A 27,576-nucleotide genomic window follows, 5' to 3' on the forward strand; every position below is an offset into this window, starting at 1 on the left:
TTTATATTACTTTTTTTTAAGTTTTATTAAAAAAAAAAAAAGTTTAAATTTTCCTTTTTTTCGGGGTCATCTAAATTTCGTGTGATTTGTAAGACGTAAGTAATCCTGTTGTCCCAAATTTTCTCAAAAAGCTCAAAAAAAAACACAGAGATCGGCCATGGCTACGCTCTTCACCACCACCGCTCGTTCTTCACTTCTCTCCGTAAACCCAAGCAAGAGATTTTCTCCTTCTGTCTCCCTTAAACCCAATTCTCTCTCTTTCACTTTTGGTCATCGTCCCAAACCACTCCGGTTTTCTAAAATCCGATCTTCTCTGCCGTCGGAATCCGAATCTAACTCCGATTTAGATTCGTCTGGTGTTACAGATGAATGGGGTGAGAAAGCGGTTAATGCAAATGAGCCGCCCCAATCTCAGCCAGATATTGTGTCCGTCAATGTGGTTACGGACGAATGGGGCGAGAAATCCGGACCCGAAATCGAGGAATCGGGTTCCCGGTTTGCGGAATCGGATCCTCCGACGAACGAGGATGAGTGGGAGGAGGAAATTGTCGGAGGAGCTGAAGCCGACGCCGGAAATGGAAGTGCGGTGTCCGACGACAATACTTGGGAGCTGAAAAGGTGTTTGGCGGATACGGTTTACGGAACTGAATTAGGGTTCCGGGCTGGTTCAGAAGTTCGTGCTGAGGTGTTGGAGCTCGTGAATCAATTGGAAGCTCTGAATCCTACTCCGGCTCCGTTGGAGAATCCGGAGCTTCTCGACGGCAACTGGGTTTTGCTGTAAGTCTCATTACTCCAAAGGTCTTGTTTTGATGTCGTATAAACCTTAAACTGTGGTTGAGAATTGCAACACTGTAGATTTAGACTAGTTTCTGATTCTAAGATCCAGGAAGAGTTTCTCATTATGATGTTGTTTCAATTTTGTGTATCTTCTTGGGCTATGAAACAGGTACACTGCTTTCTCTGAGTTGATTCCTCTACTAGCTGCTGGTTCGACACCTTTGCTGAAAGTGAAAAGCATAAGTCAGTCAATAGACTCAAACAATCTCACCATCGACAACTCCACTACACTCTCCAGCCCATTTGCTGACTTCTCATTCAGTGCTACTGCTTCATTTGAAGTTCGAAGCCCTTCAAGAGTTGAGGTAACTGAACTTGAATCACTGACCATTAACAGTTTGCTTTTTGAAAATTATATTCCCTCGGTCAATCGAAACGTTAAAAAAGGGTTTCTTTAAAGATTGAAAATTTATTGGTATCATCATCTGTTTGTCTTAATATTTGGTAAATGTCAGGTTTCTTTCAAAGAAGGTACGTTAAAACCTCCGGAGATCAAGTCAAGTGTGGATCTCCCAGAGAGTGTAGGTGTCTTTGGGCAGCAGATTAGTCTTGCGTTGCTGAAGCAATCTTTGAACCCTTTACAAGACGTGGCAGCAAACATTTCACGGGCACTGTCTGGTCAGCCACCTCTCAAGCTTCCCTTTCCAGGAAACCGAGGCAGCTCTTGGCTCTTGACCACTTACCTCGACAAGGATCTCAGGATTTCAAGAGGAGACGGTGGGCTTTTCGTGCTTGCCAGAGAGGGAAGCTCCCTGCTTGAATTCTGAAACACTTGAGAATGTATATATAGCAGACTTTGTTGTAAAAAACCATAATCACTCCACTAGAGACGTACATCATCATAATAATGCTGAATATGCAAATTATTGGACCAGACAGACATGTACTCATTTGGTTGTCACAAAATTAAATAAGTTGAGTTTTGGCCAATAGTAGAAATAGTTTTGGTCAATTGGAGGACTCATATGAGCAATGAATTGGATCCAATCGAGAGTGACCATATATCATAAATTGGAAAACCCCGAAACTAAACCTGCTTTTTTGTTAATGATTACTCACAGGACATTACTGGTTTTGGTTTTGAAGAAAAACAGAAAGACAGGTTAGTCACGTAATATTAGTCAGAAGTCTAAGTTATCCAGGAGATTCTCCAATCGTTCAACTGGTTATTAAAAAGCTCATATAAAGTGAAACAGTTAAGAAGTGTTTCCTTCTGAGCATGCTATTATATGAGAAACAGAAAGGCCTATGATGAAGTTTGACGGCTTCATGTCTTCTGCACCATCCACTGCAAAATATCCTTCCTGATGACACCGTTGAACCCGTTCCTAGCATAAATCGGCTGAATCATACTGGATACACCAGCAGTGTAAGGCCTGTACTGAGTGGTAGTTCCAGTTGTTCTTGGCGGCTTGATCATCATCATCGAAGCAATGGGGTATTTAGACCGAAAGTTCCTCAAGGACATGAACAAGTGCCTATCGACCTCACGGTTCTGAGGAGTCTGCGTGTTAACATGCGGTTTGAAACGGGTTGATTCCAATACTCTCTTCGCCTTGTCTATGCTTGGCTCTTTGTGTTTTGGTAGTATCACCTGAGCCGATGGCTTCATCCGGTCAAGGCCACGGAGAATCCAGTTTCCTAAATTCCGACCAATTTCCATGTCTCTCTGTTGTATGTTCTTGTGGACCCTAAGAGCCACATCAAAGATTTGATGAGTCCTCCTGCATCAAAAGGAAGGTGAAAGAGAGATAGTTAACATACCAATGCTATCAAATACACAACTCAAGACTGGTTTAACAATATCATTATCTACTAACTGTTATGGCCTTAATTAGCAACAAAATGATCCTTTCCTAGCAACAATAACACTTACAAATTGCATAAGTATGACTACAATCGAGCAAACACCAATATAAATCAGCATTGTTCATCTAAGGATTCTAACCTAAAGTAATTCGCCACACCGTTTCACTCTCAATGAGATTGAAGCACAAACACAATATCAAACCTACATCAGAGACAACCAAATCGCGAAATCCCCAAAATAAAAAGAAAGAAAAAGACGGAAGAAACTTCACCGATGCATAAAATCTCGAATCCTGGGATGATTAGGGCTAATAATACGACGCTGGGTCTTCAATGCAAGCCGGTAAGTCCGCCTAATCCCCAAGAAGTAGGCTGTTCCCAGAGCTAACTCCCACAACACCATTATTACTCTCTACAGCTATCTTCTTCTTCCACTTCGTCACCTTCTTCTTCTTCCTCAAAGTGATCGAATTAAATCTATACTATTCCGTCGAGAGCCGCCAAAAATTTCAATCTCATTCCCGTCGGAATCACAGATCGTCGCCTTCGGGTTTTTAGTACCTGGGTTTCTTGATCTGCGATTCAATCGCCACCGTTCATTTTACTTGTTCGTCAAGATTTTAGTTTAGAAGTTTTAATGGGCTGGTGTTTTGAAGCCCTGATTGAAATGCCCATATTGGTATAAAAAATACTGAATTTTTGTTTATTCTCCAATTATAATTTTTTGTATTTATTCTCCAATTATAATTTTTTGCATACAGAAAAAAAGAAATATTACCTTTTCTCTTCTCCACAATAATTTTTTTTCCTTATAAACCTGGTCTACAACTAATATGTTATTAACTCTAAAAATAGAATAATAAATATTCAGCAAACAGATTAATCCGAATCTAATCCGTTGGTGTTACACTCAACTGGCAATTTATTTATATGTATTTTGCTTTTTAACGTACATAATATTTAAGTATTATTTTATTCCTAATTGTAAAACTAGTTAATTTTTTACCAAAGTTAATGAGTAGCGAATACGACAACTCTTAAATTATTAAATAGAGATAGTAATCTCACAATAATTATTTCCTTTTTTAAAACGAAATATACTAATTTGCTTTTTTATTTAGTTTTGGGATAAGTGAATAAATTCTCACCAATATATTTGATTTGATACGAAACTATAACCTTCCTTCATTAACCTTTCTCTCTCTACGACGAACCATCATCTTCCTTTTCTCTCTCTCTCTCTCTGTCGGCGATGCAGAGGCTATCGCTAGAGTCATCAGCTTCGAAGCTCCATCATCATAGCTATGGAGGAAGAAAAGACGACGCCTACGACATCGATGATTTGAAACCAGTCTCTTCATCCACTCCTTCTTCGTCGTCATCAGCCGCCGCGGATTACGACGATCACGAGCTCAAAAAGGAGTTAAAGCCGCGACGGTTATCGTCGCTGCAATCACCTTTCGCGGTGACGACGAATCAGAAACGAGAGAAGCTCGTTCACTTCATTCCGATTCTCACTCTCCTCTGCTTTATCATCCTCTACCTCACTTCTCACCCTCCGTCCCAATCAGGTTCCGTCTCTCACATAGTCACATCGATTCAGTTTGTTTTGATCTTCTTCGATTTCTGATCGGTGATTCGATTTCGAATTTTTTTTTCTTCAGATTTGGCTCAGTTTAATGGATTCATGCGTACTTCGAAACATCTAGGTACAACATTGCAGATTCGATTGATCAATCTCACAATTACTCATTGAACTTAATCGAGTTTTACTGATTTTGGATTGTGTTTTTGATCTCTATTAGAAGAATCAGGCGACGATGAAATCTCAGGATATGTAAGAGGAGATACACTAGCTATCCGTACGAGTGTAAGGAATCTTCAAGAGACGGAAAGCTTCCCGACGAAATCACTTCCCCGTCGCCGGACTTCTCACCGGAAAACCGCAGACTTCTAGCTAATTTATCTCAATTTTTTAAATTTTATTTTATTTTTAATCCGTCGCATTTGCATGTGGATTTCGTAATTCCGATTTTAAAAAATATTTTTCTGTTATAACTGAATGGATAGAAGAAAACATCAAATCGAATAAAAAAAGCCTCGCGTCGCCGACGATGAGAGAATAAGTATATAACCGTCATGCTAGATTGCGCTTGAGAGGCGTAGGTTTAGAGTAGAATGGAGTGTGAGAGTCAGTTAAAGTGCGCCTATGCTATTACTAAAAGGGGGAGTAGAGAGTAGTTATGCAATCCAGCTGGAATTTTTGGACCGTTACAGAGCCTCGTGCTTCGGATTTATATTCCCAGTTGGAGAAAAAAAAGAGTCCTCATCGTTGCTCTAGGCAATTACGCATTTATTCACTTGTTTACTATAGGAGTCAGTGTAATCAAATCAAAAACTAATATTACTAGCTCCTAGCTAGCTAGCCTAGTGCGCGACCAAACCTCCCTCTATTCAATAATTTTTTACTATATTCTATCTATGAAATAGTATCAAATTCCTATAATCAGCCATATATGTATGGTTTAGTACTATTTCAGATACCTGCCTTCTTCTTTTAGATAAAATTCTATATGTGTTTAATCAAATGATTTCTTATGAAAGGACTCAGGAGTACAAATTAACCAACTCGAATTATTTAAGGAAAAAAATATTAATCCTACTAACATTTTCATATTATTGGTAGGTGGGATTATTCAAAATCTGACCGGTTATACAAGAATTTCTCCAAAACCCCAAGTTGATGTTTTGTAAATCATACATTACAAGTATACATGTACTGATGTACAACTGAACTTGCATGGTAAAACAATAGTATGATTGAAAACTAGTAGTACTGAAGTACCATCCTCGGTTCAATAAATATCCATTTCGATCACATTATTGCTCAACTAAAATCCAAAATAAGCTGAGAGAAGGAGTCAAAATCTAAAACGTAATGGCAGGTGTTAATGTATCCGGTTAGACATATCGACGTGTTAATTAGGGTCCACTTGATTATCTAAAACTTGATTACGAAAATATTAATGGAAAAAGGCCATTTGGTGAGACAAGTGATGCCACGCGGTCTGTCATAATGACGACTGTCACTTTAGCCCCACCATCATCACCGTGACGCTCTCCCCCCTCTATATTTCTGTGTACGTGTCAATTAATCATTGGCTGTTTCCATAGATTACCTTTCACTTTTTAATCTTGTTGAAGCAGTTTCCTCTTATTATTTGTTGTTCTTTCAAGTGGAGTTGTATGACTTGAAGCCTAAGTTTGCAAACAGTGTCTTTACTTGTCATAGGATTCGCTTTCTTTATAGATATTTATTTAAGCATGATATGTAATTATCTTATCTAGGATAGTCTTTATAATCTTTATCCAAATGACGTTGACGTATGTATGTGACTTCTATGAGATTCGATCGTCGTGGAGTTTGTCTCAAGTCTCATCTACCACTACGCATTATGTATAGTTCATCACATGTGAGAGACGTGCTTAATATGACGGACACTTTTTTACCTTTTTCTAGTGAATAATAATAACAAGTAAACCTCACAAATTTGAGTTTTGGTAAAAAAGACAACCCAAGGCTCTTAACTCTTTCAAGATATGATCAATAACCCAAAGATTGTTTAAAATCACACTTGAAGTTAGAAAAAAGATGTTGTTTCTACCAAATAGAAGAAACTGGAGAAGAAAAATAATAATAAACCAAAAACATCTAAAAAGAGAGATAAAAAAAATTAAAATCAGAGGTCGACGTGGCACTTGGTGGGAAGAAACTGGAACCCTGCGGCTGAATTAGAGGTGCTCAACGGAACCTTGAGATGACACTTAATCTTGGGCTTAATGGCCCATGAGTTCAAAACCCCAAACTTAAACCTGATCTTAAACCTCAGCTTTACGTCAATCCTGTAAATCCCAGAGTTCCGATCCTCCTTCAGGTCCTTCCGGCCACCGGCGCCTAACAAAACCAGCTTCTGTCCTTTCAACTCCGTTCCAACCACCGTCGTATTCTTATGCCCTTGAAAAAACGACGTCATATTCACGGCAGCAAAACGCTTATCACCGTAGTAACCCCTCGCCTCTAACTGATCATAGTGGATCCCAAGACGTTGGTTAGGGTTACGTATTGCGAAGTTCAACGAGAGGTTGTAATGAAGGTTATGGCTTCGCGGGTCAAGCTCAAAACGCGTTAAGTTAGCGTCCGTGACATGGATGTTCACGACCTTGGGTTGGAGTATAAAATAGAGGATTAAAGCTACGAATCCAAGGCAAATAGCTACACATAAGAGAATGGTACAGATGATGTTCACGAGACAACTACCACAGCAAAGGAGACAGCTGTAGAAGCAACCACAGATGCCGCAACCTACGTCGGCGCCGCGTCGACCTTGGCTGTAGTATGTTTTAACAGGAGGAGGCTGGATTGCTGGACCGTAGTTAGCGCCATTTAAGTTGTAGTTTCCGGTCGCCATGTAGTTAATTTGATAGAATTGAATAGAGAAGTATGAAAGAGATTATATATAAGATTGTTTTGCAAGGCAATGAGTTAATTTATGTGAAGAAGTAGATTACGTGTGAATTATGTATATATATAGATATGTGCAAATAATAATTCCTGATTCAATAAATATATTTTGCCGGTTAATTCTTGTTTTTGTAGGAAACTAAGAGGTTGTTCATGTGTGGTTTTGATCTTATCATTCCAAAAAAAAAAAACTAATAGTAATAAACTAAAGAAAGCTAAAGACAAATAGGATTACACTGTTAATAAAGTTTGGAAGATTCTATATTCGGTTGTTATCAAACAATTCCATTGTTCTACGAAGTGAATAAAATTCATGGTCATTTACAGATTTAAACCCTATATTTTTGACTAATTTGCTTAAAATGTATCCTATCCACATTTGGGCTTCTCTCTCCTCAAGAGGCCGTGTGCTCTTTTACACTTTGTTTAATTATTCGAATCTTTACGGAAATTATTTTTGTTAGGTTTTACAGTTTATAGAATTCGGGTTATGCATTAAGCAGTCCAATTGTTGAAATTTGGATCGCTAAGCAAAGCAATGAGAATATACTTTTTTTTTTGGAACTGGAATTAATTCTACTAAGATGATAATGTTTTGATTAAGTAACATGATGAACCCCCACATAGGTGTTTTCAGGCAGCGACATATCCTTATTTTCCGGGCCAAGAACCTACTTTGACTGATGATGTCGATTTCTTGCTCAAGGTTTAAGCTCAGCTCTGTCAGTTACTTAATGTATGACGGGTTTTGAGAAAAAAATGGAAAAAGTCTCACACTTTGATGTTTGTTGTGCTATTCCTCCCCTGTTTACTGTTTTGATGTTGTCTTAGTTTAGAATATGGAAGAGGCACGAGTAGATGGATCTCTCATTGTGCAACCCATCAATCACAAGTTTGATCATTCTTTAGTGACATGGTCTCTTTCATTTTGTATTTATTTACAGAAGCTACTCTACTTCTTTCAAAATTTGTGCTCCTTATAGAGGAAGATCAATATGATTCCTTAAGAAATATGATACAATCGTACAACAATATATAAAGGCTAGGAAGAGGATCTACAGAAAGATCTCTAACAGCTGTACATGTTAACAATAAGATATATGCTAAGAATATGAGAGATACAATACTCTAACAACATGGATATTCTATTATCTCAATACGCCTCCTCAAGATGGACGACCAGAAGAAAGACCAATCTTGGACAAGTTGACGTTTAGAAGAGAACGAGAGACCGGTTTTGTTAACGCATCAGCCAGCTGATCCTTGGTAGACACATGAGCAACTCGGAGAAAACCAGACTGAACCAACTCCCGAATGAAGTGATAATCAAAGGCCACATGCTTCATACGTGAGTGGAATATAGGGTTAGCAGCAAGGTATGTGGCGCCAACATTATCACAGTAGATAACAGGCTGAGTAACTGACTTGAGACCTAACTCGTGTAACAAGGACACAACCCAACAAAGCTCTGAAGCTGTGTCTGCAACAGCTCGATACTCGGCCTCTGTGGAGGACCGAGAAACTGATTTCTGCTTCTTTGAAGACCAAGCAACAGGATGAGTGCCAAGATAAATAATGTAGGCACCTGTTGAAGTGTAATCATCTTTGTTGCCTCTCCAGTCTGCATCGGAGAAGGCATGAAGGGCAATAGTGTTGTTGCGACGGAGGAAGATACCTCGATCTTTAGTCCCCGCAAGATAACGAAGAACTCGCTTAACCGCCATCCAATGAATGTCCGTAGGTTTATGCATGAATTGCGAGAGCTTGTTGACTGCAAAGGCAATGTCTGGTCTCATAAAATGCAAGTACTGCAAGCTTCCAACAATCTGACGATATGCAGAACCATCAGCAAACAGTGTGCCAGAAGTGAGTTGCAAACGATCCGTGGGCACCATCGGAGATGCAACTGGTTTTGCACCAAGCATCTTAGTGCGGGAGAGGAGATCGACAATGTACTTCCTCTGATTTAACAACAGACCAGCCTGTGATCAGTGAGCCTCAACACCCAAGAAATAACTGAGTTCATCCAAATCTTTCAATGAAAATCGATTACTCAAAAGATCAATGAACTGTCGAACTCTAGCAGAGTCATTGCCAATGATGATAATATCATCAACGTAGACAAGAACGTACATGGAAATGGAACCAGAACGAAGTATAAACAGAGAAGCATCAGCAAGAGAGTTCTTGAAGCCAGACTGAAGAAGAAACGTACGGAGCTCCAAATACCACGCTCTTGGAGCTTGTTTCAGCCCATAAATTGCTTTGCGTAATTTGTAGACATAATCTGGCTTGTCACGATCCACAAAACCAGCCGGTTGAGCCATATACACTTCTTCACTGAGACTACCCTGCAGAAATGCATTGTTGATATCCAGTTGCCGTAAGAGCCAATCACGAGAGACCGCAACACCTAAGACAGCGATAATGGTGGTTTGCTTGACAACAGGGCTGAAGGTGTCAGTGAAATCAATACCAGGACGTTGGTGAAACCCTTTTGCAACCAAACACGATTTGAACTTGTCAACAGAGCCATCAAGATGTCGTTTGGTCCGAAAGACCCACTTGTTGTCAACCAAATTATATTGCAGTGAAGGTGGGACAAGATCCCATGTGCGAAGTTGTATCTGTGAGTTAAACTCCTTTGACATAGAGGCTCGCCATCTCTCATCTTTCATAGCCTGTGCCACTGTGGACGGTTCATCATCTGAAGTCGGTGCAGTATGAGCTGCCATGGAAAACTTGTTCACCCGCTTGCTGATGTTGTTCTTCGATTTTGTCTGCATCGGATGAACATTAGTGACAGGCGGAACAGAGACTTGAGTAGTGACCGAAGCAGTACTCTTAGGTGACGTGTTACTCTATACTTCCTGCATATTATCAGAACCTGCAGGCAGTGAAGATGCATTTTGAACAGGAGCAGCAGGGGGTGAAGAATTCAAAACTGGAGGCGCAGGAGCAGTAGGAATCAATGGAGAGGCGAGTGACGGCACCGAGACAATGGTGACTGGCGGGCACCACATAGGAGCTGGAAAATCTGTGTTTGGGCTAGGAGAAGAAAGTGTTTGGAATGGAAAGTTTGTTTCAACAAAATGCACATGACGAGAGGCATAGATGCGAGAAGAACTGGGTTCAAGACAGAGGAATGCACTCTGACTAAGTGAATAGCCAAGAAAAATGCATGGTTTGGAACGAGGATCAAGCTTGTGATTCATGTATGGCTTGAGCCATGGAAAGCAGAGACATCCGAACACTCTCATCTTCAAGTAGTTTGGAGCAACGCCAAATAACTTCTGATATGCAGAGGACATAGCAAGCGTTGGTGTCGATTGTCTGTTGATGGAGTACACTGCCGCAGCCAGTGCATATGTCCAATAGTTACTTGGCATCAAAGCATGCGTTAGCAAAGTAAGGCCTGTTTCCACGATATGACAGTGACGACGCTCAGCAAAACCATTATGTTCGGGAGTGTGTGGTAGAGTAGTGAGATGAGAGACACCATTAGAGACAAGAAAGCTTGCCAACGCCATGAATTCCCCACCATTATCTGAATAAAAGGTGATCAGTTTATGCTGAAATCTGTTTTCAACCAACACCTTCCACCGAATAAACGTCTCACGAACATCAGACTTGCGACGTAGCTGATAAAACCAAACATAGTGAGTGAAATGATCAACAAAAATTACATAATATTTGTAACCATCAATAGACCAAACAGGTGAAGTCCAAACATCTGGAAAGACAAGTTCTAACCGTTTAGTGGACGAGAGGGAAGATGATTGAGAAAAAGGCATTTTATGGGTTTTATTGATAGAACAATCCGTACAATGAAAGGAAGAAGAATTTTGAGAATCATAAAACAACAGAGGTGAAACTGCTGACTTTAAAACAGAAATAGCTGGATGTCCTAATCTCGAATGCCAGATAGATAACAGACTTTTTGTGGATGTCGAATAAGCAAAAGATGTGGGAAAGTCTCGACGTGGCCACTCATATCCTCCATCATTAGATCCCCCTGTCACCATTGGCGCCCCCGTTTGAAGATCCTTCACCTGAAACAAGTTCAGGAAAAATTCAACAGAAACCCAATTGTCATTACACAGTCTTTTAACCGATAATAAGTTCCGAGCAATATGAGGAACATGAAGAACATTATTAAGTTTAAAAGAACGTTTGGGAGAGGGAAGGAGACCGGAACCCGTATTGGCTATTTTTAGGACTGCACCATTCGCCACTTGAACATCCTCACCACCTGTATAAGGAGAATGAAGAGCAAGATTTGCTAGATCCGACGTGAGATGGTGCGTGGAGCCAGAGTCAAGCAACCAAGAGGGAGTTCCAGGTTGTGGGATCATGGCATTGTACGCTTGTGGAGGAACAAGGTACTGGTATTGTTGCGGAGTAGGAGACTGCTGGTTAGACATGATACGATAGTGAGGGCATCGTTTCACACTGTGACCCTGCATCCCACAAGCCTGACATTTGCCGAGATACGGACGAGAGACACTTTGGTCAGATCCATGTTGACGAGAGGAGGAGTTGTGACCCGTGTTGTGCTTGTTGTTGTTGTTGTTGTTATGACGACCAGGATTGGAGCGGTGCTGAACATGATTCGCCGTTATGGGAAACGACTGAGATGGTGGAATGACCGCATCAAGAGCAAGGTCACGATTGATGAGCTTCTCATGAAGCTCAGTGAACGAAATGGGTGTATCACGACTATGAACCCCTTCAATAAGTGGTTTATAGTCATCACTAAAACCAGCAAGAATGAGATCTGTAAGATCTTCATGAGGCATGGGACTGCCAAGCAAGGTGAGAGCATCTGCTTTGACCTTGATGTGCTGCATGTAGGCATCAATGGTGGCGGTGCCTTTGACACACTGCTTCAATTGTGTCTGAAGCTGGCGAATGTGACCCCGTGACGGTTTGGCATAAGTGTCCGACAAAGTGGTCCAGGCTTGGAGCGAGGATTCGGACATGGCGATAAGTGGCTGATTGGCAAGCTCAATCGAGCCCATGAGAGCACTGAACAGTAAGCTGTCTTAACGCAGCCATGAGATGTACTCTGGATTATGTTCCTCATTACCAGACTTAGTAACAGTCTTCGGCGGGATGATGGTGGTGGGATCGATGTACTTGAGGAGATCATATCCACGGAAAAGGGATCTGATCTGAGCACTCCACGTGATGTAGTTGAGGGAGGAAAGCTTTGTCACATTAACCATGTTAACGGACACAACAGAAACAAAGGAAGAGCCAGATTGAAGAACATCGGCGAGAGAGGACTCAACAGAAGAAGAAGTCGACATGAGGGGGAGATAAGGAGAGAAAAAAAAAAGAATGTTTAATGGAGGTCCTTTAGAAGGCGAGCTCTGATACCATATAGAGGAAGATCAATATGATTCCTTAGGAAATATAATACAATCGTAAAACAATATATAAGGCTAGGAAGAGGATCTACAGAAAGATCTCTAACAGTTGTACATGTTAACAATAAATATATGCTAAGAATATGAGAGATACGATACTCTAACAACAGGGATATTCTATTATCTCAATACTCCTCTCATTTTGTTTTCGTTATGGTTTATCTGTCTCGCTGTCCTTTTTTTTGTGAGTATGTATATGACTATGGGATGCATTACTCGGGCATAGGTTGGTCTTGGTACTTTGTAAAATTCAAAGTTTGTGAAGATGGATCTAGCAGAAACTAGCCACGAGGTGGAAGGTTCTCATGGCAATCGATGTCCATGTCCCTTATAACGATCCAACGTAGTTCATACACTCGAGTAATGTCGTCACTTGCGCCGATCTCATAGTTAAAAAGTCTCTGTAATATAAAATCTCCTGTGTATTCCAATCAAAGATGTAACGTGTTTATACAAGAGAGCTTTCCTATAGCATATCTAGGAATATGATCGTATCTAGGGATATAGAATATTAACATATATATCCTAGTCTAATAGTCTCCTATACAAACATCAACACAAAAAAAAAACTCCTAAAAAGAGACAAATCTCGGCGAACTTGGATCGAAACGTGTAGTTTGTGAAGATGAATTGGGACGCCTTACACGTAGAGGTCAAGATCTGGTGACTTTGAATTTTCTACAAACGATCAACCTTTAACTTGTTAGATAATTCTAGTAAGTTTAACATCAATGGAAGAGATTTACCAATTTGATGGGCGGCTCTCTTCGTAGACATATTTGGTTTGACAGTTTTAGTATAGTAGCAGCCTTTCTATACAAAACAGAGAGGATGGTATGGTTGGGAGCAATATTGTATGACTGTAACTTGTTGTCCAAGGAACTGAAGCTTGTGTTTCACGGGGTAAGGTTCAGCAACAATGGAAAAGAAGAAGAAGGAAAAAAGAAAAGAAAAAGAAACTAAGAACAAGAAAGACAAAAGCATCAAACCAATGAGCAAAAAGAAAAGAATAAGCTTTGAAATTGATATGATTAAATTGTTCTTTTATTTAAGATGATATATACAATATTGGTTATCAAAAAAAAAAAAAAGAAAGAGAGAGAGAAGATGAGATCTAAAAGGCTTGAGCTTTTTCTAGGATCGGGAGATGGCTAGGTAACGTTGTAACGACAAACAGGACATGAAATATTGTTGTTGCCTTGCAGCCACCGAAGAACACAGTCCCTGTGAAAACGGTGGGAACATAACAATTTCGTGGTAGTAGTACTGCGGGCCAACCATGAACCACAAAAGTTTTCATCAACTATGTCACGCGGGATCTTGGTTAGCAGTTCTAAAACTCCCTTCGTGCCGATGGTTGTTTGTTGAATTAGGGTTTCAAGACAACTATTAGCACCCCGCGTAAAAGTGCGCTTGATTCCACGGAATCTTATTACTAACGATATTGTATCTTTGAAGATGTCGGTATTGGGGGATGTTTTTGATTCATAATAGTCCAAAGTGATCGAATGTTCGAGCGCCATTGGAGACAGAGAGAGAGATATATATAGTCAAGCCAAAGAACAAAGTTTGATCTGTTTGGTTTGGTGATCGATCCATCGATGCGTGTAAACCTCTTTATTTATAGACTTGATTACATATGTTTGTTTTTGATTTTTCCATTTTTTTTTCTTTTTCTTTCTCTGCAGGTAATAAAAGGAAATTCCGTCTTTTTCCATTTTTATTTTATTTTAATTTTTTCTATACTAGAAGAGGAGCTGCGAGAAATAAAAGAGAGCAGCCCTTCTATATATCCGAGGAGTTAATCCCTATACATTAATTAACCTCAACATCGTTTTAGGGTTTTTTCTTTCAGCCAACCATGGATCATTCGGATGATGAGATAATGTATATCGACTCGGAAGAGGAGAATCTTCTCGGCGATGATGAAGATAGAGAAACTGATGAAAACTACGACGAATTAGCTGATCAGGACGATCACATGAAACGATCTGAGAAAAGTTACGTAGTTCTCAAGGAAGAAGACATCCGCAAGCATCAAAGAGACGATATCGAACGAGTTTCCACGGCTCTCTCTATAAGCCAAGTCGAAGCGATCGCTCTGCTTCTTCACTATCAATGGAGTGTTAGTAAAGTCGAAGATGAATGGTTTACGGACGAAGAGAAAACCCGTGAAACCGTTGGTATACTGAAGGAGCCTGTCGTTGATGTTAATGGTGAAAAAGAAATCGAATGTGGGATTTGCTTCGAGTCATACACTGGAGGGGAAATCGAAAGGGTTTCTTGTGGTCATCCTTATTGCATTACTTGCTGGACTGGTTACATCACTACAAAAATCGAAGACGGTTCGGGATGTTTGAGATTTGCATGTCCCGAGCCTTCTTGTTCCGCTGCTGTTGGTCAAGACCTGATCGATAAGATCGCTAAGAAAGAACATAAGGAGAAGTATTATACGTACTTTCTTAGGTCTTATGTCGAAGAAGGGAAGAAGTTTAAATGGTGTCCATCACCGGGATGCGAATACGCGGTTGATTTTGGTGGAAGTAGTACTAGTAATTACGATGTTTCTTGTTTGTGTTCGTTTAAGTTTTGCTGGGATTGCTGTGAAGACGCTCACAGTCCTGTGGATTGTGATACAGTGTCAAAGTGGTTACTAAAGAACAGGGATGAGTCCGAGAACACGAATTGGATACTTGCTAAGACAAAGCCTTGTCCTAAATGCAAGCGTCCGATCGAGAAGAACAAAGGATGTAACCATATGTCATGCTCTGCTCCGTGTAAATTGCATTTTTGTTGGAATTGCCTTAAACCATTGAGCGGTCATACTGCTTGCAATGCCTTTAAAGAAGACAATGAGAGTGAAACTAAGAGAAAAAGGGCTAAAGATGCCATCGATAGATACCACCATTACTTCGAAAGATGGGAATCTAATAAATCGTCGAGGCTGAAGGCTATAAGTGATCTGGAGAAATGGCAATCGGTGCAGCTAAAGGAGCTTAGTGCAATATTGGGCACACCAGAAACTCAGCTCCAATTCACCGTAGAGGCATGGCTTCAGGTTATTATGTATATAATGATTCCTTAATTTTAGTAACATTACGAAACTGTTGGAAAAGTATGTGGAATATAACAGCTGCGGTACAGAATTGAATTATTTACATTGTAGATTAAACAATAAAAGCCTTATATTATATTGGAAAACCCCACTTTGAAGACCAATGATACTCTTAAGTTAGATTTTGGTTGATTACACAAAAATAAAAATAAGTATGTGGATTAATGTAATTGGTAACAGCTAGCGGAATAGAATCTAGGAATATCACTACATCCTTGAAAAATATGAGAAAAGCTTTATTAAATTGAAAAACTTCTTAATGACGAATTAAATTTTTAGAAACAGTGAAATAATTCCACCATTATGAAAAGTACCAATGAGACTCTAAGTTAAAACTTTTCTTGACTACAACATTGTTATTGATATGTAATTGATTTCGCTGTTATAGATCGTTGAATGTAGGAGGGTCTTGAAATGGACTTATGCATATGGATACTACCTACTTGATCATGAACCTGACAAGCGACTTTTTTTCGAGTATTTGCAAGGTCAGTTTTTGGTATGGAAGTACTTAGTTTTTGTGTAATCTTAATTTTTCCATTTTTTTAGTATAATTTTCGTTTTGTGTTGTTATTCAGGGGAGGCGGAAACTGGTTTGGAGAGACTTCACCATTGTGCAGAAGAGGAGTTGAAACAGTTTATCGGTAGAACTGAAGTCCCACCGAAAAAATTTACTGAGTTCCAAGTGAAATTAATTGGTTTGACTACAGTAACTAAAACCTACTTCGAAAATCTAGTGAAAGCTTTGGAGAATGGGCTTGCTGATTTGGTATATAGTAAGACCAAATCAACAGAAGAATCTGGTGGTTTGAACCTCTACGACCAAATGATATTCTCACAATTCTCTCGTGATGAATATTTAGAGGACTATAGTGACGTCGTTTGAGGGAAGCCTATCAAAAGATCTTATATGAAGCTCTCTGAGATCTCTCAATTTAATAAACCCTTTGTTAGTTCTTACCAATTTGGATATTTTTTTTATAATTTGATTACTTTCAATTATATAAGGAGTTTCACATTGCTATTTGATTTTACAATTTTTGATTACATGTTCTCTCTCCTAATGAGCACATGCTTGTGATTCGTCCACAATTTTTGTTTCGCACGCAAAAAAACGAACAGTACCATGAAAGCCTATCTTTGTAGACACTTAAATAAGTCCAAGGTACCCATATGTGATCTGCTTCCGAGTCTAACAATCACACTAAAGTCATCTAAATTCATAAGAAAGCTAGAAGACAATGAGGGACCCTAAGAACCTTACCGACCACTCATGGCTCAACGAAAACATAAGTCATATTTAGCCCACAGAAAATAGTCCCCAATTTCTAACCAATGAGACAATCAGTGGAACACACTCAAAATAGTAAACCAAAATCTCCACGTGAATACTGCAGTAACCACCACAGCCAATAAAGAAAATACGGCCAAAATATTGGAATCGGTAATCATGCAACTGTTGCCGAAGCTGATGCATCTCTTTACAAAGTACATGCATGGTACCAAATCAATAAGCTATATTCAACATAAAACCAAAAATTTGTTTAAACGAACAACGATTTATTAGTTATTGATTATGAAACGAATATATAGAGAGTTCAAAAGACATGACTATTTAAATAAACACACCTATTAGTAACAAAAGTTGTGATGAAAAAATATAAATAAAATATAATGAAAATATACAATTCTACAATAAATCGATATAATCGTATAATTTTTAAAAATATATAAATACAATTTTTTTTTACAAAAAAGTACAATGAAAAATCACAAGTTCTTCGCATTTATTTAGATTATTATTATTATATAGATTTACAGAATTAGACCTATATTATTAGCTATCTTCTTTAAATCTATCCTATATTAAAATAGTGTATAATGGGTATCACGTGAATTGAATTGATGATATCCGCGACCACGGTGGGATATATGGCTGTGACACTGAGATTAACGAATACTACTTTTGCAATTTCCAGTCATCCTTTAACGCCGTCCGTACTGTTCCGTGTAAGCAATATAGCATCATTATCGGTCAGGAAGGTAAAAATGGCGAATTTTGCTGTGTCTGACTCTGAAACGACATCGAGGGTCATCGATTCTCATCTCCACATTTGGGCTTCTCCTCAAGAGGTCGTGTGCTCTTTTACACTTGAATCTTATTCGAATCTACGCAATCTTTTTGTTCTTTTAGGCTTTTGCAGTTTATAGAATTCGGGTTATGTATTAAGCTCTCCAATTGTTGAAATTTGGATCGCTAAGTTATGCAATTGAAGCAATGAGTATACTTTTTTTTGGAATTGAAATTGATTATAGTGAGATGATTATGATTTGATTAAGTAACCTGATGAACGGTCCCCAAATACGTGTTTTCAGGCAGCGACATATCCTTATTGTCCCGGCCAAGAACCTACTTTGACTGGTGATGTCGATTTCTTGCTCAAGGTTTATGCTCAGCTCTTGCAGTTACTCAAACTATCCTCATGGGTTTTTGAGAAAAAGATTCATTCTCTTGTTGTGCTATTCCTCCTCTGTTTACTGTTTTGATGTTGTTTGTTTGTTGTCTTAATTTAGAACATGGAAGAGGCAAGTGTTGATGGAGCTCTCATTGTGCAACCCATCAATCACAAGTTTGATCATTCTTTAGTAACAAGGTATCTTCCTTTTCTTATACCTTAATCTGCATTTTCCTAAAAAAAATAAGTTTTTGTTTTCTTAACAGAAGCTACTCTACTTCTTTCAAAATTTATGCTCCTCTCGTTTTGTTTTCGTTATGGTTCTTTTTTTGTGAGTATGTATATGACTATGGGATGCATTACTGGGGCATAAGGTTGGTCTTGGTTTTGTGTGAAATTCAAAGTTTTTAAGTGATTCTCCAATCATGTTAAGACTTTTAATTCATGCCATGTCAGTGATTTAGTTCAAGTTTCCTTTCAAGATGATTTTAGTTTGTGATTGACAGTGTTCTGAAGAAATACCCATCCAAGTTTGTTGGTTGTTGCCTTGCTAATCCTGCAGAAGATGGCAGTGGAATTAAGCACTTTGAGAATCTTGTTTTAGAGGTCTTCCTTTTCACCGTTTCTCAAAGCATCTCAAAATAACATATATGCATCACATTTCTCAAGAGTTTTAATCTGTTGTTTTGTAGAGTAATTATCGTGCTGTTCGGTTTAATCCCTATTTGTGGCCATCGGGTCAGAAGGTACCAGTTTAATGATTCCAATGACCTTAGATCAAGTTTTCATCGTACTCTTTAGGATTGTCAATGACTTTCACAACACAGATGACAAATGCTGTTGGCAAAGCCTTGTTCTCTAAAGCAGGGGAGCTTGGTGTGCCTGTTGGCTTCATGTGTATGAAGGTCTGGTAGTAGTATTCTAACCTTTGTTGTTCTCCAAATTTGTGGGGTTTACGCGAAGTTCTTTCTTTAAAAATTTGTTTTCTTTATTCAGGGTCTGGATCTGCACATTGCAGAAATTGAGGAACTGTGCACAGAATTTCCAAAGACTACTGTTTTACTAGATCACGCTGGATTCTGCAAAGTACCAGAGTGAGATGTTCTTTGCTATTTGTGAAAAAAAAAAAAAATTCGGTCCCCTGCAATTCCTATGAATATATTACTGATATTCATGGTTTTATCAACCTGCAGAGATGGTGAGGCAAAGCTTGCTTATACTCAACTCATGAAGCTCTCTAGATTTCCAGAGGTGAAAAAGCAAAAACATTAATTTTAGAATTCGAATTCTCTCACTAGCTCACAGTCACATATTATTATACAAATCTGAGGGAAGAATATTGAAACAAGCAGGTATATGTGAAATTCAGTGCTCTATTCAGGATCTCAAGAACCGGCTTCCCGTATAAGGACCTATCGCCTCTCCTATCTCAACTTGTTTCCCATTTTGGGGCTAATCGTGTCATGTGGGGCAGGTAAACATACTTTTTTTTACCACGCTTTCCCGAATAAAAACCACAAAGAAAACTTCTAATTGATGAACTAACAATACAAGATCATATATGGATTGACTGCTTTCCATCTGCTGCAGTGACTTCCCATTTGTTGTTCTTGAATGTGGATACAAAGAAGCCAAAGAAGCTGTGACTATTATTGCAAAAGAAGCATCCTTGTCTAGTTCTGAGATGGACTGGATTCTGGGTAAGACTCTTATGCAGCTCTTCCCTGGACAATGGATTCTTCCTTGAGAGGCTTGTGAGAAGTAATAAGTTGCATGAGGATGAGATAATGAAGCAAGAAAAGGAAGTTATATCATTAAAACGCTTTAACTCTATGAAGTTGTATTTATATTTAACTTTAGAACTGCATATATGTTTATTTTTTTACAATTTTTTTGGAAATCTACATCAAGACCAAACTCATCTCTTATGTGTGAATTCAATTACACTAGGTTGGAGTCATCTCTTATCTAAGCCTTTGATAGAAAATTTAGAATACTTAACCAACTGAGCTATAACGATTAAACAATTCAATGGGCACAAAAGTTAAATATAATTTAAACTAAATGATTTGGGAAAGAGCTGATCGAAACGAATCGGCTCGTAAAAGAGCTTCTGATATAAACGAGTTGACTGAGAGAGGTGGTGACGGTTGAGAAGAGAGAGAGTTGAGTCGAGGTTGTCGATGTGGTTAATTGAATATGAATCTTGAACTACTCCATTTTCTGGGATTTGAGAGATTTGGTTGTCGATGTGATTAACTGAATATGAATCTTGTTTTTTTTTGGCCCAAGTTTTTAGTCGGAAACATCTACTTTCGTTTAATCTCTACATCTAATTTTGGCCGGAGATGCGAGATCGAATCTCGGGTTTCGGAAAAGGAAAGAGCTTCGACATCAACTGCTGTCAGAGAAGGGGCGGTGGTGGGGAGGAGAGTGTTACCGCCTTGGATGGATCTGTCGTACGAACAGGGTGGTGGTGAGAAATGGAAAGAAGAAGAAAGAGAAAGTAAACGAGTTAAGTATATGTGTTGGTGTAAAAACATCAGTAAAGTATTCTAGTCCAGTGGTTAAGTGACCTGTTGTTATCCCCATAGGTGACGGGTTCAAAGTCCTGTTTCGTTAATTAAAACAAAAAATACCAAACGACATCGTTTCAAAGCCCTGTTTCGTGAATTAAAACAAAAAATACAAAAACGTCATCGTTTCGTATGCTGTTAAGTGTTAACGTTGCCTTTACTTTTCCGTTAGTTGACTAATGTGTTTTTTTTGGGCAAGGTATTAACAGTTTAATAACCTCGAAAAGGGGAAAAGGGCCATTTTCTACCTGTACAATTTTGGAAGTGTCAATTTCTACCTGTATAAACACACAGTGCTAATTTATACCTATACTCATATAAAATTCAAATTTTATACCCAATTAGTATAAATTGTGCCGATTTCAGAGTCAAAATTAACAAATATTAGTCAATGCTGACTCAGATGACACGTAATTTACTGAGGTGGCTAAAACGAGGTCGTTTAATGCTAAGTTCAAAATTTTCTCAAAAAATATGTGACACTCGAGGATCGAACCCAGGTCTCCGTTGTCAATAACAAACCTGCCACAACCAACTGATCCAGTTACAATATTCGGGAATATGTAAATCTATTACACTTATAAATATGTCTCCACGCACAAAGCATTTTCTGCAGCAATTAACAATTTTCCAAAAAAAACCCAGGTAATTTACGCAGCAATTTAAGAGACGCAATTTATCAAAATCGAATTGAACAATGGAGCTTTACCTCTTAAATTCTTAATGGAAGATGTAAAGTATAAAGATCAGAAAGTTTATGAAATCGTTAAACATGTATGATGATGGACGGAGTTTTGTTGGTCACCAAGCAATGATGGAGTCAGAGATCTGAGACTTGGAGACGATTAGAGCGGAGAAGAAGGAGAAGACGAAGAGGTTGAGAGGGGGAGGAGACGTAAAGACATATTATAAACATATAAAGTTCTATATTATTTCAAATATCGTCACTAGATCAGTTGGTTAAGGCATCTTTGTTTGTGAAGGTAAATCCGGGTTCGAGTCTTGAGTATTACGTTTTTGTAAGAAAATTTTAAACTCAGAAATTAAAACGACGTCGTTTTAGCCACCTCAGTAAATTACGTGTCATCTGAGTCAGCATTGACTAATATTTATTAATTTTGACTCAGAAATCAGCATAATTTATACTAATTGGGTATGAAATTTAAATTTTATATTAGTATAGGTATAAATTAGCACCATGTGTTTGTACAGGTAGAAATTGACACTTTCAAAATTGTACAGGAATAAAATGGCCCTTTAAAATGAATATTGCACTTTTATACAAGTTTTGAAAGATGCGTATTTAAAATAATATTTATGTAATATAAATTATTAAATAACTAATTTATTCAATTAATTATTAAACTACTTAAAAAGTATATAATTATATTTTGTTATATTAAATTCAAACCTATGCAACGCGTGAGATATTATCTAGTTTATTACTAAATTACATACATTAACTTATTAAGCATCATCTAGTTTATTACTAAACTACATCCATTAACTTATTTGTTAACTTATTAACTTATTAATCATTTGCATGTGTTTTTTTAATACCCTCTTTGCTCGAGAATCCATTATTCATTCCAATAATAATTCTTTTTATCCCAAAAAAATACTTCAAAATCTTCATTTAACTTCATGCATCGTTTACACAAGCACAAGGTCCAATATACATTTTAACTAATATTAAAGAGATAATTAAGTTTGTAGAAATTGTTATTGATGTTAAAATGAGTAAATGACATTTATATTTGTTTTAATTTCATCAATAAACTTTAATGTTATTCGTTCATCTATCCATATTTGTTAAATTACTACGTGCAGTTCCATTATGCGCGTGATATATACAAGAAAAAATTTGAATACATACCTTAATCTTAGTAGGAAATTTGAAATCTATACTAAATTTTTTAAGTCTTTGAAATATACCTAATATATTGCACAAATGACTATTTTATCCTTAATTAAAAAATTAAAAATAACTACAATATAACTAAATTAATTCATTAGACAAAATTATTTCTAAAAACATCGCCTAAACAAAATATTTGAAATTTTGTTAATTTTTTTAAAGAAAATGATAAATTAATTTATTATATATAATATTAATCAATAATTCAAAGATTACAATTCAGATAAAATAAATAAAATATCCTTTAAGTATTAATTAAAATATCTGATATTATTTAGTAAATTAATTTCAAAATTTTATTATATAAAAATAAAATTAAATTAGTTAGAATTATTCTTTTTGGATTTATGTTTAGTAAAATTTCAGATAATAATAGTTTTTAAAATATATCTATATATAAGTCACAAATAATTCTTTTATTTTTTCAATCAATAAATATTTTTGAAAAATAAATATATTTTTCGATATATTAAATATGTTACTGAAAATTTGAGTATAAGTTACATAATTTTAATTTATTTTAAAATTATTAAGTTTAATAAAATAATCAAATATTGTGAGCTTTTAGAAAATAAATCAATAGTTCAAAAAATCGACTATATAACAAATCAATTAATAAAAAAAAAATCGGTTTTTTTAATATAAGTCAACAAAGATAAAACATAGATCAACATGAATAAAATATAAGTCGACAGTTCAAAAAGTCAAACATATTAATAAATCAACGTAAAATGAAATAAGTCTACTAAGACCAAACAAATCGATGAGAAAAAATTATAAGTCAACAAACAAAACAAATAAGTCAACATCATCAAAAGTCGACTATGTATAAAAGCAATCAAACAAAAAAATTCGAGAATTTTAAAATAAATCGATGGAAAAATTAATAAGTCGATAAAAATTAAAATTAAATCAACCATTCAAAATATCTACCTTATTAATAAATCGATGTAAAATGTAATAAGTCAACAATGAATAAACAAATCAATAGAAAAGAATATAAATCGATGAACATAAAAAATATAAACACGTTGTCTTGGCCGTTAAGGCGGGACGGCGTTACAAAAGCTGAGACACGAATCTCGTAACTTCTTGTATTGTCTTGGTTGGGAAAAAAGATGCAAGAACTTGTGTAGTGTAGTGAGAAACAAAGGAAGCATCGATCGGAGAGACATGCTTATCAACCTGAGAGGTTAGATCAATTCAATCAATTCAAAAATACAAAAAAAAAACAGACAAAATAGCTTGTACAAGTTTTGAAAGCTACGTATTTAAAAGAATATTTATGTATTTATGTATTTTATGCACTTTTATACAAGTTTTGAAAGATACGTATTTAAAAGAATATTTATGTAATATAAACTATTAAATAATCAATTTATTCAATAAGTTATTAAACTCCTTTAAAAATATATAATTATATTTTGTTATATTAACTTCAAACCTACGCAACATGATACATTATCTAGATTATTACTAAATTACATCCATTAACTTATTAAGCATCATCTAATTTATTACTTAACTACATTAATTTATTACTACTTAACTATATCCATTAACTTATTTGTTGACTTATTATGCATTTGCATGTGTTTTTTTTATACCCTTTTGCTCGAGAATCCATTATTAATTCCAATAATAATTTTTTTTTGTCCCAAAAAAAATAAGACTTACTTCAAGATCTTCATTTTAACTTCATGCATCGTTTACACAAGCACAAGGTCTAATATACATTTTAACTAATATTAAAGAGATAATTAAGTTTGTAGAAATTGTTGTTGATCTTAAAATGAGTAAATGACATTTATATTTGTTTAATTTCATCAATAAACTTTAATGTTATTCGTTCATCTATCCATATATACGACCATAACACACACACACACATTATTAACGTAGTAAATCATAATATATCTTGACCTTTACAATTACATAACTTTTTTCACGACACTACATTCCAAAAGTTATAGTCCACGTTGAAACTTTTATAGGACGTGGACTATTGACCTAGTTCGACGTATAAACCACCAACAGTGATTATGTTATCCATTTCTTTGAATCTTTTCGTAATATCAAACCCAAAAATCACAACAACAACAACAACAACAACAAAAAATCTATCCGTATTAATTTCTCGATTCAAATTTCTGAATCATTAATCAACAAACACAAACAATAATATTGTATTATAAAACCATATTGGAGTACCAATAAAAGTACCAAAGTTTAAATATAGAAACTAACATATATATCACGCGTAATTACACAACCCATAGACACAAAACTCACCAACCAAACAACTATGGTTACACTCTCCACAATTTAGTAAATAGATATAACTCTTATGTGTTGAAAGTCTGAGACATGTAGCTGGTTGATATCATTATAATTCATCGTGAAATGATTGAAAGTGTCTAATTAGGAGTGCTCTAATCGGAAATGTCTTTCACAGCTGCAAGGATCCCCTTAGCGTGTTCAATGAGGTGACATGATAATTTATAACTTGATCATTGGTGGCTTTGTTGGAACATTTATGAGGGTTAGGGGTCTTTGAGATGCAGGATAAAGCTGGTTCTCTGCTGCTAAGCCTTGGTTAGCTAGTATCTTGAAGGCATGTATTAGATCACCTCAATACTTTGTGACAGATTATATGAAGGATTCGCTGTGATACCAAACGAGAAACTGATTATTGCTTTTGGCTTGATGACCCTTAACTAGATGGCTAGATGATGATTATTTAGAATCTGAGATTATGAACTTGCCTATCATGTCTTTTTAAATTTATATTGAAATTTGAAGGATGGAGGTTGTGCACTTGCGGTGACTACTGTTTGCATTCGGATGGTTAAGAAAAACTAAGTAACAAGAAGAGGAAGTTTTCTGCAAAGCTGTTTCTGAAAACTCTTTATTATGATAGTGATAACTGATAACATACAAATGCAAGTTTGATTACTTCAGAATTCAGGTGGTAGCATACTGAGTTTTATTTGTATTGATGATATAGCACAAGTGTGCTGAGTAAAGAGGGAACTGTTGTGTAATACACAGACCCTTGTAGCTTATCTTTTTAACACTCTCATTCAGGTGAAGCATATGATGTGTAAACCTTGAGGATTGAGACATACATATCGATTCCCTTCAAGTACTCGTATTGACTCAGATACTGTAAAAAAGGTAAGATGATAGAAAGGTGTTAGAAATTGCTCTTGGGTGTGTGTGATGATGGTCTACACAAATAATAAGCAAAGCGAAGGATGTAACATTTTCAAATGAGACAGGTACCTCGTTGTGATCATGAAGCAAACTCGGGGTGTTTGATATAGGAGAGAACCCAATCGCAGGCAAGCCTGCTCTTCTGAAATATCGAGAATCAGTTGATGCAGGGAAAATCTCAGGCTCACTAGTCTTCCCTCCAGCTTCTTTCACAGCATTTCCTAAGAGCTCCAACCATGGATTTGCATCATCTTTAGCTGTAACCAAGTGCTTCTCTTCAATATCCTGATTGAACCGCCAAAGCTGACATATATATACCAAGAGAACTCTTCAGATACACAGGCTTTCTCTAAAATCTCTAGCTAGAGTAGTAATAAGAAAATTACGTCAAAGGACATGTTCCGGGATACAGGTGCCCATTCCTCCACCAAACGTTTTTCTAGCGCAACAGGATCAACAACAGGTGGGACACGCATGTCGAAACCAGCTTCTGCCTCAGATGGTTGCAGATTCATAACAAAGCCCTTTTTATCAAAATGAGGTCCAAATTATCACAGAAATCAACTTTGGCCACCAACTGTGAGAAAAAAAAGAAGGAGAGAGAAGAATACATCAGGAGAAGGAGTGCCAGCTTTGAGGAAAACCATGTTGACAGAGACGACATCGCCTTCAGCTTTTAAACCAGCTTTGAGCTGATCAAACTGAGAAGCTCTGAATCTCATTACACTGTCAATGCTTTTAGTGAGATTCTCCATGGCTGAATCATCATAGAGCTTTGAGCCATGGCCAGGTTGTCCTACAGCTTTTATCTGAATCCACCACGGAATCCTCTCTCCCTTAAACACCTTGTAGCTCTCAGTCGGAGATGGTAACCCTGTTCCAATTTTCATCACCACAAAATTAGTTTAGTTTCTTGTTTCTTACGTTTCTACAACATTTCAGTTACAGTTGACTATTTTTTATACCTTCGTCGAGCACGATGGCAATGTTCAAGCTCTTGAAGGTGTCCGACTCCACGAACTTAGCAACCCCATCAGTGCCACCGATCTCTTCATCGGGAACGAACGTGACGTAAACAGAACGAACGGGCTCAAAACCAGAGGCTTTGAGTTTACGAATGGCTTCTAAGTACTGCATCCCAACGCTCTTCATATCCTGAGTTCCTCTTGCGTAGATTCTGCCTTGTTCGTCGATCTCTGCTCCGAGCGGAGGATGATCCCACTTGTCTTCCTCAAAGGCGACGACATCGACGTGAGAGTTCAAGAGAATGGCAGGTAAAGAAGGATCTGAACCAATCCATTTCAGTAGAACTATAGGCTTTCCTAGAACGAGCTCGATTGGTTGAGTTTCGAGAGAGATTGATTTGGCCTCGGAGATTATGAATCTTGCAGCTGCGATGTAATCAGGAGTCGGATGTACTGTGTTGATTCGGAGATAGGTCTGGAACCTGGTAATGATCTCTGTCTCCTCCTCTGTTTTAGCTGATGAAGCAGAGAGAGAAGCCATTTATATGAAGTTAGTAAAAAAAAATGAAGAGCTCAGCAAAGCAAGTTTGAAAGGACGTCTTTGTGAGTTTGTTGCTCCTGCATGTAAACTGTAAGCTTCATTTATATAGCAGTAGCACATTTGCCATCAGCAAATGCGATCAGGATCCCATCTAAACCGGATCCGGTCTCGTTATTGTTGTCAGTTGAC

The 27,576-nt window shown here is 37.2% G+C and overlaps 6 protein-coding genes and 1 pseudogene across 6 annotated transcripts; 4 read left to right on the plus strand and 3 right to left on the minus strand.

The window, feature by feature from the left end:
- Positions 1-18: 18 nt before the first annotated feature.
- LOC104786005 (putative plastid-lipid-associated protein 3, chloroplastic) lies at positions 19-1,711 on the plus strand. The gene is made up of 3 exons (XM_010511309.3): positions 19-777; positions 947-1,142; positions 1,293-1,711. The coding sequence occupies exons 1-3, from the start codon at positions 158-160 to the stop codon at positions 1,602-1,604; spliced, it is 1,128 nt and encodes a 375-aa protein (XP_010509611.1). The 5' UTR covers positions 19-157; the 3' UTR covers positions 1,605-1,711.
- Positions 1,712-1,915: 204 nt separating this feature from the next.
- Positions 1,916-3,321, minus strand: LOC104786006 (uncharacterized). Its single transcript, XM_010511310.3, has 2 exons — positions 2,919-3,321; positions 1,916-2,561 (listed from the first exon to the last, which is right to left on the minus strand). Exons 1-2 carry the CDS (start codon positions 3,047-3,049, stop codon positions 2,105-2,107), a joined length of 588 nt encoding a protein of 195 aa, XP_010509612.1. The 5' UTR covers positions 3,050-3,321; the 3' UTR covers positions 1,916-2,104.
- Positions 3,322-3,714: 393 nt separating this feature from the next.
- On the plus strand, positions 3,715-4,704 carry LOC104786007 (uncharacterized). Its single transcript, XM_010511311.3, has 3 exons — positions 3,715-4,217; positions 4,311-4,355; positions 4,452-4,704. The coding sequence occupies exons 1-3, from the start codon at positions 3,899-3,901 to the stop codon at positions 4,601-4,603; spliced, it is 516 nt and encodes a 171-aa protein (XP_010509613.1). The 5' UTR covers positions 3,715-3,898; the 3' UTR covers positions 4,604-4,704.
- Positions 4,705-6,273: 1,569 nt separating this feature from the next.
- On the minus strand, positions 6,274-7,115 carry LOC104786008 (NDR1/HIN1-like protein 3 pseudogene; annotated as a pseudogene).
- Positions 7,116-14,461: 7,346 nt separating this feature from the next.
- On the plus strand, positions 14,462-16,601 carry LOC104788985 (putative E3 ubiquitin-protein ligase ARI11). Its single transcript, XM_087452752.1, has 3 exons — positions 14,462-15,658; positions 16,104-16,203; positions 16,294-16,601. The coding sequence occupies exons 1-3, from the start codon at positions 14,462-14,464 to the stop codon at positions 16,599-16,601; spliced, it is 1,605 nt and encodes a 534-aa protein (XP_087308878.1).
- A 957-nt stretch (positions 16,602-17,558) lies between these two features.
- LOC104786009 (uncharacterized) lies at positions 17,559-20,131 on the plus strand. Its single transcript, XM_010511313.3, has 10 exons — positions 17,559-17,848; positions 18,092-18,160; positions 18,290-18,369; positions 18,678-18,777; positions 18,864-18,917; positions 18,999-19,076; positions 19,168-19,265; positions 19,365-19,422; positions 19,524-19,645; positions 19,762-20,131. Exons 1-10 carry the CDS (start codon positions 17,621-17,623, stop codon positions 19,916-19,918), a joined length of 1,044 nt encoding a protein of 347 aa, XP_010509615.1. The 5' UTR covers positions 17,559-17,620; the 3' UTR covers positions 19,919-20,131.
- A 5,433-nt stretch (positions 20,132-25,564) lies between these two features.
- Positions 25,565-27,450, minus strand: LOC104786010 (uncharacterized). Its single transcript, XM_010511314.3, has 5 exons — positions 26,847-27,450; positions 26,493-26,755; positions 26,268-26,405; positions 25,951-26,184; positions 25,565-25,831 (listed from the first exon to the last, which is right to left on the minus strand). The coding sequence occupies exons 1-5, from the start codon at positions 27,385-27,387 to the stop codon at positions 25,745-25,747; spliced, it is 1,263 nt and encodes a 420-aa protein (XP_010509616.1). The 5' UTR covers positions 27,388-27,450; the 3' UTR covers positions 25,565-25,744.
- Between the last annotated feature and the right edge of the window lie 126 nt (positions 27,451-27,576).

Source organism: Camelina sativa, chromosome 5, assembly GCF_030686135.1.
Source record: "Camelina sativa cultivar CO46 ecotype springtype chromosome 5, ASM3068613v1".
Classification (NCBI taxonomy): domain Eukaryota; kingdom Viridiplantae; phylum Streptophyta; class Magnoliopsida; order Brassicales; family Brassicaceae; genus Camelina; species Camelina sativa.